The sequence below is a fragment of the Asterias rubens genome, chromosome 2 (assembly GCF_902459465.1).
Source record: "Asterias rubens chromosome 2, eAstRub1.3, whole genome shotgun sequence".
Taxonomy (NCBI): Eukaryota; Metazoa; Echinodermata; class Asteroidea; order Forcipulatida; family Asteriidae; genus Asterias; species Asterias rubens.
In genome coordinates this window covers 23700447-23714475 of record NC_047063.1, presented here as the reverse complement: position 1 = coordinate 23714475, position 14029 = coordinate 23700447, and the positions used below count along the sequence as shown (strand labels likewise).

Below are 14029 nucleotides of genomic sequence, written 5' to 3'. Positions count from 1 at the left end.
CAACCAAGATAGAGACCGCCAACATATGGTAAGATAGCTCAGTTGGTAGACCATTGGCACGTTAATCCAGCAGTTGAAACCTTTCTTTGTTCAACCCCAAAATATTTTAAAAGATATCACTTTTTAACCCTAACCCTCCGTTACACATGAGGCATACCTTTCAATGATGCACTGGTTTGCATCAATACTGGAACATCCCCTAAATAATTATTAGTATTACATGTAATTAGAAAATAATGGTGTGAAATTTGCAAAATAATTAATTACAATGCACAAGAATAAGGTTACCAGCCGAAATGCCATGTCAAAATCTGCGAGTGGACTGGCATCCTGGTGCCAAATTTCATAAAGCCTAAGGTTACCAGCCGAAATGCCATGTCACAATCTGCGAGTGGACTGGCATCCTGTGCCAAATTTCATAAAGCCTAAGGTTACCAGCCGAAATGCCATGTCACAATCTGCGAGTGGACTGGCATCCTGTGCCAAATTTCATAAAGCCAAAGGTTACCAGCCTAAATGCCATGCCACAATCTGCGAGTGGACTGGCATCATGTGCCAAATTTCATAAAGCCTAAGGTTACCAGCCGAAATGCCATGTCACAATCTGCGAGTGGACTGGCATCCTGTGCCAAATTTCATAAAGCCTGTAGGCACACAAATTTGCTTAGCATGAAATTTCTTTCTTGATAAAATAAGATTACCAACCAAATTTGAATTTGTTGCATATTGCTTGTTACTGGTATTTAGCTGCACCTTGCTTATCCTGAAAATCAGTTGGACATTTGGTTAGTAATCCTGTTTTCATCATGGAAGAAATCTCATGCTAAGCAATTTTTTGTGCTTACAGGCTTTATGATATTGGGCCCTGCTCATTTCTGCTAAGCATACAAAACTGTTAAGCAACACTCTCTGCTGAAGCAGCTCTATGAAACAATGAACAAGATGATAAGGCTACTAGCCGAAATACCATGTCACATCTACAATATGTGACGCCATAAGTTCAGGTTCTCTTTAGGAGTCCTTTTTGTTGTTCTCTTCCTCTACTGTTCTCTGCAATAAATAATAAAATAAAAAAATTACTTAAAATGTGGACAGATAAAAGGGAAATTGCTTTTCCATAGATGACAGGAAGTCCGAAGTCATAACATCCTTTCACTAGTTACATCTGACAGTTTACAAGTTAACTTCCCTCTTTCGTATTTATTATTCCTATACACCGATCTAGGCGCGCACCGGGCGCGCAAGTGTTGAGCACCGCGAGCCATTTGCTGCAGTGTCTCCAGTGCCTAGATTATGCACAAAAAGTCAGCAGTTGTTGATTTTTTTCACAAGAGGGCGCTACCAATTTTGTTTCATTGCATTGGTCTATATTTCAGGCCTGGAATAACACAGAAGTCATGGCCGTCATTGCCCTTGTCTTGGCCTTGGTGCCCCTTCAAAATTTTCCCATTAGACTATAAAAGATTTGTAATGGAAGTGCCCGTTGAAAAATAAAAATGGCCTTGCCCTTTCAAAGATGAAATTCAATGCCTGATCTCACACAAATTCATGACCAAGTGTCGAATGCTCACTGGTCCATTCAACATCACGTGTAACTGAATATGTATGGGGCCGGTATAGTAAAACAAATACCACATGGTTTATTTTGAGTGAACAGTTGATTTTAAAAGCTCCCCTCGGTATTGAAAGTTGACAAACGAGTTTCCTCGGCTTATCGGTTCATCCTCAAACCAATGTATTATATAACTTCCTGGACATGAAACCATGGCCTGGATTTTACATAGTACTCAGATTCATCTAAAGATCAGTTGTCAATATTGCCATTGCAGTGACATCATACTTTGACCGAAGAAATTTAGCCAGAAGAGGGCGCTATTACATGAAGATGATTTTGCAGAGCATGCAAATTTCAAGGCATGTTTGCATAATGAATATTTCACTTAGCGCTCAACATGGATACATTCAATGCAGAGTTGAGGGGAACCAAAGCTTAACTGTTAATTTGAACAATTCAAATCAATTCGTTATTCAGTAATTCTTTAAAATACAGTTATTGAAATAGCATAAAAACATACATGAACCATGCCTCAGCCTTATGGACTGTGAAGGGGATAACCCTGTTTCAGCCCCAGGAGTAGGTTGCACCGTGCCCCTGGTGACATTTGATTTGGGTTGACAGCCCAAATCAGTCAAGTGTAGCACTCACCTTGAAGTGGCCGGACGTGGTCTTTGTGAATTAGGGCTATTTAAATTCCTTAAAGTTGCTATGTCAAATTTTTGGCCCCAAACATTAAAAAACAGATTTTTTTGAGTGAATCGTATTTCAAAGAGTATCATCCGCTCTAACTTTTACTTTTAATGGTCGGGAACCATGACAAAAATTTAAAACTTTTCTTATAAAACACATAAGAATTGGTCAGGTGATATTATTATTGTCGGGATCCTGACAAAAACTTATTTTAAGCACTTTATTTCACTGCTACTAATAATTGGTGGACTTTGTCGAGCAACGGCTCAAATGAAAGCTTGTAACTTTCTCGACCCCCCATAAAAATACCTATTGAATTTTAAATCAAAATGTTTGGGTCAAATCGGTAAAAAATCTGACATAGCATCATTAAATGGATTCACCGAGCTAATCCGCATCATCAGTACTAAAGCAGCATGCAGTATCAGAGTCCAGCTTTCTCCAGAAGACGATCGGAGCATACTGATGAAAACGTCAAGTTTAAACCGACGGTTCTTTTTAGCACCACCCAAACTCATTTAGAGATTATCATTACATGGTGCTACTGCAAACCTTACTATATCGGATCCAATCTGATCAACTCTACACCCACCTGCAATTGGGCGTGTTCCTTAAGGAGGCGGTCATACTCCAAGTTGACTCCCTCAGCTTGCTTCTTGATGGATGTCAAGTCAGCTTTGGCCTTGTTTAGAGCTTCCTTGCTGCTTGCCAGTTCCTCCTTGACTTTCTTCAACTCCTCAATGGCCTCTTTCTCTGGGCTGGCGGCATCCACTGATGAACCATCACCCTACGAACCCGAATGAAAGATCCAAATAAACAAATATACTATTGCATCCCTGTTTACAGTTTTGACAACCTATCAAAATGTCAAGCCATTACTCGACGATCCAAGGCAATAGTACCCTTTAATAGTATTGACTTAAAGCAATAAAAAAATACTGATCACTGGTCATGGGCTGTTATTCTTATCCAAGACTAAACAATTGGATGTTTGAGTTGCCATAAAGCGGGGTATTTTATAGGATTCTATAGCTGGGTCCCTAGCCTAAAAAGCAGGGCATGCATTTGGGGGAAACTCAGAAGGATGCAGGGCTGGTAACTCAACATTATATCTCAACCAGAAATAGTTGTACAAGACCAGCATTAAAGTGAGAAAACAAATTATATTTAGTTGTACAACAGCACCGAGATAGGGAAGATTAATCTCTGTCTTTTCGGGTAATAAGTGTACTTCATTACTCATAATATCTTAGAACAGAAACAATTTATGTTCAAATATCACTTTGATTCTGGAAAATACCTTTCAATTCTGTTGAGTAATGAAGTATTTAAAGACACTGGACCCTTTTGGTAATTGTCAAAGACCAGTCTTCTCTCTTGGTGTATCTCAACATATGCACAAAATAACAAACCTGTGAAAACTTGAGCTCAATTGGTTGGCAAAGTTGTGTGCTTTCAGATGCGTGATTTCAAGACCTCAAACTCTAAATCTGATGTCTCAAAATCAAATTCTTGGAAAACTACTTCCTTCTCGAAAACTACGTTACTTCAGAGGGAGCGATTTCTCACAACGTTTTATACTATCAACCTCTCCCCATTACTTGTTACCAAGAAAGGTTTTATGCGAATAAGTATTTTTGAGTAATTACCAATAGTGTCCACTGCCTTTAACACCCCGAAAGACAGATAAGGTAAATTTTCTCTCACATGTCTTAACGTTTAATCGTTCAGACAAAAACAGTTAAATGCATGTTAAGTTGTATCAGGACTCTGGAATTCTGTTCTCAAATTGAATCTCGTATTTTACAAAAATTTCTAGTCCAGTAAGAATGTTGAGCTACCAGCCCTGCACTCAATCCTGACTCTAGGGGTTGACAGACTCCCTACGTCGTCGGAGCAGAATGAAATCCAGAAGTGTAGAAAAAAATAAGGGCTATGTTTCACAAACCCTGGGCCCAATTTCATAGAGCTCCGGAGCACAAAAATTTGCTTAGCATGAAATTTCATCCTCGATAAAAACAGGATTACCAACCGAATTTCCACCTGATTTTCAGGATAAGGAAACAACAGCTTGAGATACCAGTAACAAGCAATATGCAACAAATAGCAATTTTTTTGGTCATCCTGTTTTTATCAAGGAAGATATTTCATCCTTAGAAAATGTTTATGCTTATTAGCAGCTCTATGAAATTGGGCCCTGGTTATATCACAGGCCACCCCCCCCCCCCTCGCCCCACTCTCACCTCTTTCTTTTCCTTCAAGTCTTTCAGCTCTTGCATGAGTTTCTGAGCATGATCTGAAGCTCCTTGTGCCTGCTTGATGGATGCCTCGTTGGAAGCCTGGAGTCTGGCCTCGGTTGAGATCAGGGTGCAGACTCTCTGAAGCACACTAGAGAAGAGAGAAAAGAGAAGAGAGATTCAGGGGAAAAACAATAACAACTGGAAACTTTGTACAAATAATCAAGAGAATATTTCTGCCCAAAAAGCAACCCTATTGCAACCCTAATTACTCAAAATAATTTTTGGCATAAAAACTTACTTGGTAACAAGCAATGGAGAGCTGTTGACAGTATAAAACATTGTGAGCTATTCTTCTTCTGAAGGGTACGGTTTTCAAAAAAGAAGTAATTTTCTACTAAAATATTTGAATTTGAGGTCCTGAAATCAAGCATCGAAAGCACACCACTTTCTATGACAAGGGTGTTTTTTCTTCCATTATTATCTCCACACTTTGACGACCAATTGAGCTCAAATTTTCACAGGTTTGTTATTTTATGCATAATGTTGAGGTACACCAAGTAAGAAGACTGGTCTCCAACACTAACCAACTGTGTCCATTGTCTTTAAACAGAGAACTATGCTTAGCACCTTTCCTCTAAGCACAGCTAGAAGCAGGATAACAAACACAGAATGTACATGTGGCACTAAGACGCATTGTGCTGTGATTCTAGCTACTTGTTGTGCTTGCCAGCTCTATGAAGGTGGGCCCTGGGGACTCAGCCATAGACCTTTTCACAAATACCATTGCGCAAGCGCAAACTGTTGCATGAGTGCATTGTGGGATAGCTATGAATCAAATTTGATCACCAGCTAGAACACAATGCACCTAAAATATACCTTTACGCGCGAGTCCGTGTATTTGCGAAAAGGCCTATGGGGGGCTAAGTCCTGGGGTTTCAGCAATGGAAAAACTCTCAGAGGTTTTCCTCATACATCTAAAACTGAAGCTTACTTCCTGTCTCCTCTCCACACGGGTAGTACAGTGATAACGTTCACTAATCGGAGGAGAGTCCTTGGTTAATAATCTTGATCCCCCATGCAAATTTAACATCTATTATATTGTTGTGGTACCCGCTGTGTGTCATGGCCGAGCGGTTAAGCGCACCAGATTAAAGCTCTGCTGTTTGATCAGCAGAGTGTGGGTTCGAATCCCGGTCGTGACATTTGCTACATAAAATTGGGGAAGTAGTGCTTTCTGCTCTACCGGCCAGGCTTCAGACTGATGATACCCAAGCCTACATCTGTATGGTCTGTAAAAGGGGTAACCCTGTTTCAGCCCTAGGAGTAGGTGGCAACGGCCTCTGGACAAAAATAATTGTAGCCCACACCTTGTAGTGGCCTTCAGGCCTTGGGTGTCTGGCGACTTGCATAAAAATATAAAAAATAGGATTTGAACTGCCTCTAGCTACCGGGCAATCTCTGTAGTCTAGAATTGCAAAGGTAGTGGGTTCAAATCCCAAACGAGTAATATGCCTGTGATTTTGTCACTGAACTCAGGAAAGTACTGAGTATACAGTGCTAACACACATCGGTGTATGGGTAAAAAAACCAAAAATTTATATTCTTTATCCCTGATGCAAATTTAACATCTTTTATATCGTTGCGGTACCCACTGCCAAAACATAGGATTCGAACTGCCTCTAGCTACCTGGCAACCTCGGTAGTCTAGTTGGTAAGACACTGCTCTAGAATTGCAAGGGTCGTGGGTTCGAATCCCACCAGCGTAACATGCCTGTGATATTTTTTCACAGGACTCGGGGAAAGTACTGAGTATACAGTGCTAACACACATCGGTGTATATGGGTAAAACCAAAAATAATACACAACTACAATAAATAAGTAAACAAATAACTGTTAATTTATACTCACATCCAAAGGAAGAGAGCAAAGCCAGCAATGTAGAGGTTTCTCTGGGAGCGGAATAGTTTCATGTTGAGCTGCGTCTCAGCTCCGGGCATTGAGATGTCAATTTCTTCAAATGCTGCATTGTACTTCCTCACATCTCGGATGGCGTCTAGAAAAGAAAAAAATTTCCTCTTTCAATGTGACCTGCCGTCGATTTCACCAAATTCTAACTTCCTAACTTCGGATTAATCAAAGGACTTAAGGCGAGTTAAGTTCCGTATCCATAGACCTTAGGACGCATTGAACCCATCCGAAGTTAGGACGGGTTACTCGTCCTAACTCAAGAAAGAATCCTAGCGTTTCGTGAAATCAACAGCTGGGCTCGATTTCACAAAGAGCTTAGACTGATCTTAACTGCAAATTAATCTTAACTGCTAAGTAAAGTGTGATGTCACAATACAAACTACTATGGTGACACTGACAACTCATCTTAAGATGAATTTGAATGCTTTGTGAAATCAAGCCCTGATCTCACAAAATGTGTAAACAATTCCTGAAACAACCCCGACCTGAAATCCTGACATGATTTCTTAACCACTGAATTCTGATTGAATGTTAATCAGATTAGGCTAATAATCAATATCATCTTATCCAAATAATTGGATTTATTGAAGGAATGATGACTCGCCTTTGTGTTGTTTGTAGGCCTACACCTATCGTCTGACCATGTTGTCCCTTGTCTTTGTCTTTGTTTGTGTTCCTTAGTATCATGTTTGTCTGTCAATAGGTTAGGGCACAAAAGCATTTTGCTTAACCTTACACCTAAATGTTGTCTTTAAATTACTACTTGTTGATTTTTTTGAAGTATTGTGTACCTAATCATACCTCATACTATATTGCTTGTTTTAATTTTGACATAAATGTACGCTATTGTATTATTGTTTTGTATGACAGCATTGAAATAAATGTAGTACTGAATGCGATTCTTTGTCAACACACCTTGGTTTTCAGCCAATGTTTGACAGTGGTTCCCACACCTCCACTACAACTCCATTGCCCGCTTTTCTTTCGTGCTTGGATTTTAAACACTTCCAGCATTTTAAGCTTTTTTTGTTAATTCTGTGTTAGAAATAAACTTCTTTTTCACCAAACTAAATGTGCCTATATTGGATTGATCTATTCTGACAAGGATGGAACCCTACCAACAAACAGAAGGCCTAAGATACAGATGAACACATTGAAGTAGATGTAGGAAAACGCATTAATCGACTTCAACAAGTTGGAGTTGAAGATCTTCTGCCACCTGCAAGATAGAAAAATAAAAACATCAAATCAAATAGTTTCATTGAACTTGATTTGGATTCAAGGCAAAGTATACCTTTTGTTTTTAGAACTGTTTGATTGTTTTAATCCTTTTTGGGGTTGAACAAAGAATTGACTAGAGTGGGATTCGAACCAACGACCTCCGGATTAACGTGCCGGCGCTCTACCAACTGAGCTATCTAGCCCTATATTGGCGGTGTCCCTATTTTGTCAATATCTTTGTTCGGGGGTGCCAGTCAGAAGCCATACAACCGTTAACTGCCGTGTAGCCAGGGATCACACCCAAATTACGATACAACCTGGGAAGCGGCAGCTAGGGGATCACCTTAAGGGGATGCGACTTAAGGGCTAGATAGCTCAGTTGATAGCTCAGTTGGTAGAGCGCCGGCACGTTAATCCGGAGGTCGTTGGTTCGAATCCCACTCTAGTCAATTCTTTGTTCAACCCCAAAAATCATTTACAAATTTACCCAGTCAGTTTCCCTTGTGGTTTATATTGATATCTGAAACAAAAAGTCGCATCCCCTTAAGGTGATCCCCTAGCTGCCGCTTCCCAGGTTGTATCGTAATTTGGGTGTGATCCCTGGCTACACGGCAGTTAACGGTTGTATGGCTTCTGACTGGCACCCCCGAACAAAGATATTGACAAAATAGGGACACCGCCAATATAGGGCTAGATAGCTCAGTTGGTAGAGCGCCGGCACGTTAATCCGGAGGTCGTTGGTTCGAATCCCACTCTAGTCAATTCTTTGTTCAACCCCAAAAATCATTTACAAATTTACCCAGTCAGTTTCCCTTGTGGTTTATATTGATATTGTTTTAATCCAATAGAAATGTAGATGTATACAGGCATACTATATTAGGCGTTAAACTAACAAGTGGAAATTTCATTTTTGGTCCCATTCTTGAGATATGTCTGTCATTCAAGAGTTTTAAAGGCAGTGGACACTATTGGTAATTACTCAAAATAATTACCGGTATTATCATAAAACCTTTCTTGGTGACGAGTAATGGGGAGAGGTTGATAGTATAACACATTGTGAGAAACGGCTCCCTCTGAAGTGCCTTAGTTTTCGAGAAAGAAGTAATTTCCACGAAATTGATTTTGAGACCTCAGATTTAGAACTTGAGGTCTCGAAATCAACCATCTAAACGCGTACAACTTCATGTGACAAGGGTGTTTTTTTCTTTCATTATTATCTTGCAAGTTTGATAATCGATTAAGCTCAAATTTTCACAGGTTTATTATTTTATGCATATATTGAGATACACCAACTGTGAAGGCTTGTCTTTGACAATTACCAAGAGTGTCCACTGCCTTTATATAATAATAACTAGTTTGTATATCTAAGCGCATTTACAAATATTTTAACGCAGCGATGCGCTTTTAACATTAGTGCCCTTGTTATTGGGTCAATATCATCCTGTAATCTTTCTCAACTCCTTGGGGAGTAAACAGACCGGGTTGCCAATGGAGCTCCAAAGGCTTTTTCAAACCCAATAGCCTTTTTTTTAGGTACGTTGGCGAATAGGAGTGCACTATTATTATTATTATTATTTGGTTTGGATGTATACACACAAATTTAACCATTTCCTAACATACTGTCATATGATTGTGTCTACTAATCTCAAAATGGCTTTCATCCACCTCCACACGAGCAGATACCCATTTATACTCCCTGGATCCAATAATGGGTGTGTTCGTTTAGCTTCCCTGGGTCTACCCCGCAGTGCTCACTCGGGTGAGCCCCTGACAAGAGCTAATCGAACGATCACTCACTGCTCTCGTAGTGACGTCGTTTACCTGGGGCCAGCCCCCAAATGACCCACTCCTGGGTGAGCCCCTGGAATGACGTCAAAAGCTATTCAAATGCACCGGGGCAGACCGGGGATGACCCAGGGAAGCTAAACGAACGCACCCTACATAATACTAAAAATTAAAAAAACAGCATTTGTAAGGCGCTCTTTCTTTGTATTTAAACATTCAAAGACGCTGTCCAGGTCAATAAAAGAAATCTCAGATGTGTTCAAAGACCGGTCTGAAAAGATGTGTTTTAAGGGAGTTTTGGAAGTGAGAAATGACATGTCTTAGACTTTGAGGCAGAGTGTTCCGGGGGTGGGGGGCAAGACTAGAGAAGACATGATCAACTTACATGTACGGCTTGATGAAAGACAACATAAGAAGGAACAGAATGCCCGTCTCCACGTAGAGGAATCCGGCCACAAAGGTCCACTGTAGTGTCATGGTGTTTATCAGGCTTTGTCAGAACAACGAACTATGGAATAGACACAACTCCCAACAGTCAGTTCCAAGGATGCTGTGAAGTCACTTACTCTGCAAGATAAAAAAAAAACAATAATATGTTGTGAATATTATTACGGCTACTTAAGTGTCGTGGCCGAGCAGGTAAGAGCATCGAATTCAAACTCTGATGTTTCTGTTGTTCGGCAGACAGTGTGTTCAAGTCCCAGTCGTGACACTTGGACACTTAAACATTGCTTCGTCCATCCGATGATACGTAAAGCCGTTGGTCCCGTGCGTTTTGTAACACATGAAAAGAACCCAGTGCACTTACCGGAAAAGAGCAGGGGTTCGCCCAGCCGTCGATTTCACCAAACTCTTCCTAACTTAGGAATCGTCTTAGGGCTTAGGACGGGTTCAGTTCCGTATCCAAATACGTAAGACACATTGAACTCATCCTAAGTTAGGACGGGTTGCTCGTCCTAACTCAAGTTAGGATTAATCCTAGCGTTTCGTGAAATCGGCCGCTGGTGTTCCTGGTTTGATTTGCAGCATATTGCGCCACAGCACCTTGTAAATCATTACATGGTGCTTTAGAGGAATGGGCTGGTCTCAAACTTGAAAACGTAGCTCAACTTACCTTGCAGGACAAAATACTGAGCGCTTTGATACGCCACTTAGGATGTGATAAAGGTCTATCCTGTCTATATAGTGTTCATAGGTTTTGGAGGTACGTCGGCCGGTCGACCATGTCAGAGCCAATGAACAGCTCTCCCTAGGCAGCTACACCCACAATTTACATACACGACAAACGTTTATTCTGATTCACAAAGCACCTGAAGCTTACCCGCGCTATTCAAAGGCAAATGAATAGACTGTGTGCTTGTGACATACCAAGTAATATAGACAGTGCAGGACTGTCTCAACTCCCATTGGCTGTTTACTCGGTATGTCACCAGCACACAGTCTATTCATTCGCCTTTGAATAGCGCGATTAGCTTACTGGGGGTTTCGTCATCGCAGAGGCCGATACATGAATATTCACCCTGCTGTAATGAATCAGAATAAAGGTAACCTGTGCAACGTTCGTAGTGTATGTAAATTGTTGGTGTAGCTACCCAGGGAAAGCTGTTCATTGGCTCTGACGAGGTCGACCGGCCGACGTACCTCCAAAACCTTTGAACACTTATATAAGAACCTAGTGTTATTATTACTTATTTAAGTAAACTGTAACTGGGTTCCAAGGAGAAACATTTCTCAACTAATGACATTGTTTCAAGTAAAAATTAATATCGCTGATGAACTGTCTGCACAGGAGATGTTGAATAATTTCTTGAAAAACAAAATTTCAAGTGAGGTTTGTGACAACATCTTACATGTAGGCCTACAATGTACATGTATGCACAAACATTCCCTCTATGTTGGTGGTTCCGAGGTAATTGGACAACTCAATGTTTTGATCAGTATGCTCAGATCGTCTTCTTTCTCCTGATGACAATCAGAGCATACTGATCAAGTTGTTATTAAACCACATGACTTCTCAGACCCACCACAATAGACCGATCCATTAAGCTCCGCCCCATTGCGTATTGACCAATCACAACGCAACGAAGGTCCGACAAATAAGGTCCGACATGCGTTCTCGTATGCTTGGCGCGCACGACAGAGTGTGCAGAAAGGCATGGGAGAGGTGCACTTGTTCTTGCTCACACGTGCGTCGTGGGCGGAGCTTAATGGATCGGTCTATTCATACTGGGAGTTTATGTTCAATGTCACTGTCTCAGCAATAAACCTCACTTCCTTTGTTGTAAATCCCCTCACGCAAACTTTCAAATTTTAAACAGCTTGTAATTTTAGATGATCAATCTGCTCCATGAACAAATAAGGGTCGTCTGCAGATGATGACCTACATTGTGTTTTGACAACGTTCTGGGGGCTTCAAATTCTCCTTTCACTTCAAATGGGCTTTCTTGACATCAGACAACTAAAAAAGCTGTGACGTACGCGCCAAATTAAGAGGTATATTTCTAATAGTAATACATAAAGCTTCTAGTTTTCCTATTTTAAGGGTTTCCATTGAAGAAGACATCTTTTTATCTCTTCAAAAGTCTACTCAGTGTGGAATTTGAACAAAGGGAACTATGTATTAGTAATATTATTATTAAAACTAATGTGAAGTTTGCAACCAGTTTCCACACGCTTCCAGATAGGATCGCCGTGTTTTGTACGCTTTTCGCCGAACTCCCTAACCACCATGCGAACCACAGTCACAGTACAGTGCTAGTGAGGATCAGGAGTAGAGACTGGGCTGAGAAGGGAAGATTGGTTGAATGAAGAAGTGGAACAGTTTTAACTTTAGTTAGGGTTTAGTATACACAGACTGATGACATGGGTCATGACAGTTGCCACTCCCAGCTGTCACTTTGTTAGCCCCACTTGTGTGGCCAAGGATAGCTGAATCACTTTGTCAGTGTTTGGTGTTATAACTTAGGATGGGAAGCTACTTACTTGCTTGCTAGTGCTACACTAGAAAAGTGGGAGGGGACACCCAACAACAAATTAAAAAAGTAAAACTTTAAAAATTAATTTAAAATTAAATTGTAACTTAATTAATAAAAGTCAAATATTCAAATCAAATGTAGCCTACCTCGTTCTCGCATAAGTAAAACTATACCGTATAAATAACTAGTCAATTGAAAAAGTTACCTTCGTCAGCTCGTTCGTGACAAATATTATGCAACACTCAATAGATGAACTTAAATTGTATTGCATCTGTGATAGGGCCTACGTGTCCTTTACAAATACAATACAAAAATACACTGGACTGGAGCTAGCCGCGTATTTGGGCCAAGATTTTCCAGCCGCTAATTCATTCATGAGAGCCGCGTGATCAGGAAAATTAGAATCCATGCAGTACAATATGGTAAAAATGTCTGTGTACTTTTGTCAACAGAGAGCGGTTTGAATGTAAACATACATACATGTACGTCACATCACGAAGATGACACAGAAAAATATCTTGTGTATAAAAGTTTGGATTTATCGTGCCAGGATAACTTTAATCGTGTACGTACATGATAAATCCAAAAGTGTGATCTTGCATTCCACAATATTGCTCTTAATTTTATATTTTTTATGAAGGGTTTGGTAATTTTGTGCTTTTTACTTATAATTATTGCCATTTTATTTGTCCATATTTTTAGTGTACTAGTATTTTACCATAAGCTACTGGTCATTTTGTTTTGTATTGTTATTAATTATTGGTTAGTTAATCAATTAACTTGTCGTGGACGTTCATCGCTAAACTATCGTTGGTAAAAATTTTCTTACTAAGAAATAGGTTTTGGTTTTTGACCTCTGCCGATCTAAAAACATTGCACACCTGTAGGCTCCAAGGGTTTACAAGGGATAACATCAATTGAAACTACCGACGGGTCCTTGCTCCGTAGCCACAAACGCAGACAGAACCACTCAAATTCTAGTCAACATGAATCACACTAATTTATATATTCTTCGAGAACGATAGTATATATCGATGCTCACTCACTGAACTCAGCATTAGGTCCGTCTACACTTATTCAACACTTCATTAGAAAGGGCGTCATAACAACGCATCCGGTCAGCCGCCAGTGTCGGTGTCAGATGCAATTGTGTCCACAATGCAATACTGTCCGCTCCGGACACTTTTGCATATGCAATTGTGTCACGGGCTATGCAAAAACCGTCCGGTGGACATGTACAATAATGTACAATGCACTTGCGTACGCGAGCATGCATGGACTGAACCATCGTTCATGGATTGTAATGCAGGGTGAATATTCACGTATTTTGTGATTGGAATTCCCACCAACGGCCGAACATTTCCTGTGTCATTCATGACATGCACTTCTTGTAAAACAAATGGCGAACGTGTTTCGTCGACCAAGGGCGTTTAATTTACTGCAAGGACGGTTTTGCACGGGGCGGACACAAATACATAAACAAATGTATCCGGGCGGACACAATTGCATTATGTAGCTTAGCAACGTCCGAGCGGACACGATTGCATATAATATGCAAAACCGTCCGGCGTACAATATTGCATATGCAATAA

At 40.4% G+C, this 14029-nt stretch overlaps 1 protein-coding gene across 3 annotated transcripts; it reads right to left on the bottom strand.

The window, feature by feature from the left end:
- Window positions 1-858: 858 nt before the first annotated feature.
- Window positions 859-13536, bottom strand: LOC117306977 (B-cell receptor-associated protein 31-like). Of its 3 annotated transcripts, none has more exons than XM_033791584.1 (7): window positions 13484-13536; window positions 9848-10029; window positions 7575-7675; window positions 6397-6541; window positions 4492-4636; window positions 2841-3035; window positions 859-1050 (listed from the first exon to the last, which is right to left on the bottom strand). In XM_033791584.1, exons 2-7 carry the CDS (start codon window positions 9937-9939, stop codon window positions 1012-1014), a joined length of 717 nt encoding a protein of 238 aa, XP_033647475.1. In that variant the 5' UTR covers window positions 9940-10029; window positions 13484-13536; the 3' UTR covers window positions 859-1011. The 3 variants fall into 3 exon arrangements, with proteins under 3 accessions (XP_033647475.1, XP_033647473.1, XP_033647472.1); XM_033791582.1 differs by lacking the exon at window positions 13484-13536 and adding an exon at window positions 12584-12781; XM_033791581.1 differs by lacking the exon at window positions 13484-13536 and adding an exon at window positions 12643-12781.
- Window positions 13537-14029: the final 493 nt, after the last annotated feature.

Coding starts and splice junctions, on each gene's coding strand:
- LOC117306977 (XM_033791584.1), bottom strand. CDS start 9,939: ATGACACTACAGTGGACCTTTGTGGCCGGATTCCTCTACGTGGAGACG. Junction 6,542..7,574: donor CTTAGGCCTTCTGTTTGTTG/GTAGGGTTCCAT, acceptor TTTCTTTTCTAG/ACGCCATCCGAGATGTGAGG. Junction 3,036..4,491: donor ACTTGAAGGAAAAGAAAGAG/GTGAGAGTGGGG, acceptor TCGGGTTCGTAG/GGTGATGGTTCATCAGTGGA.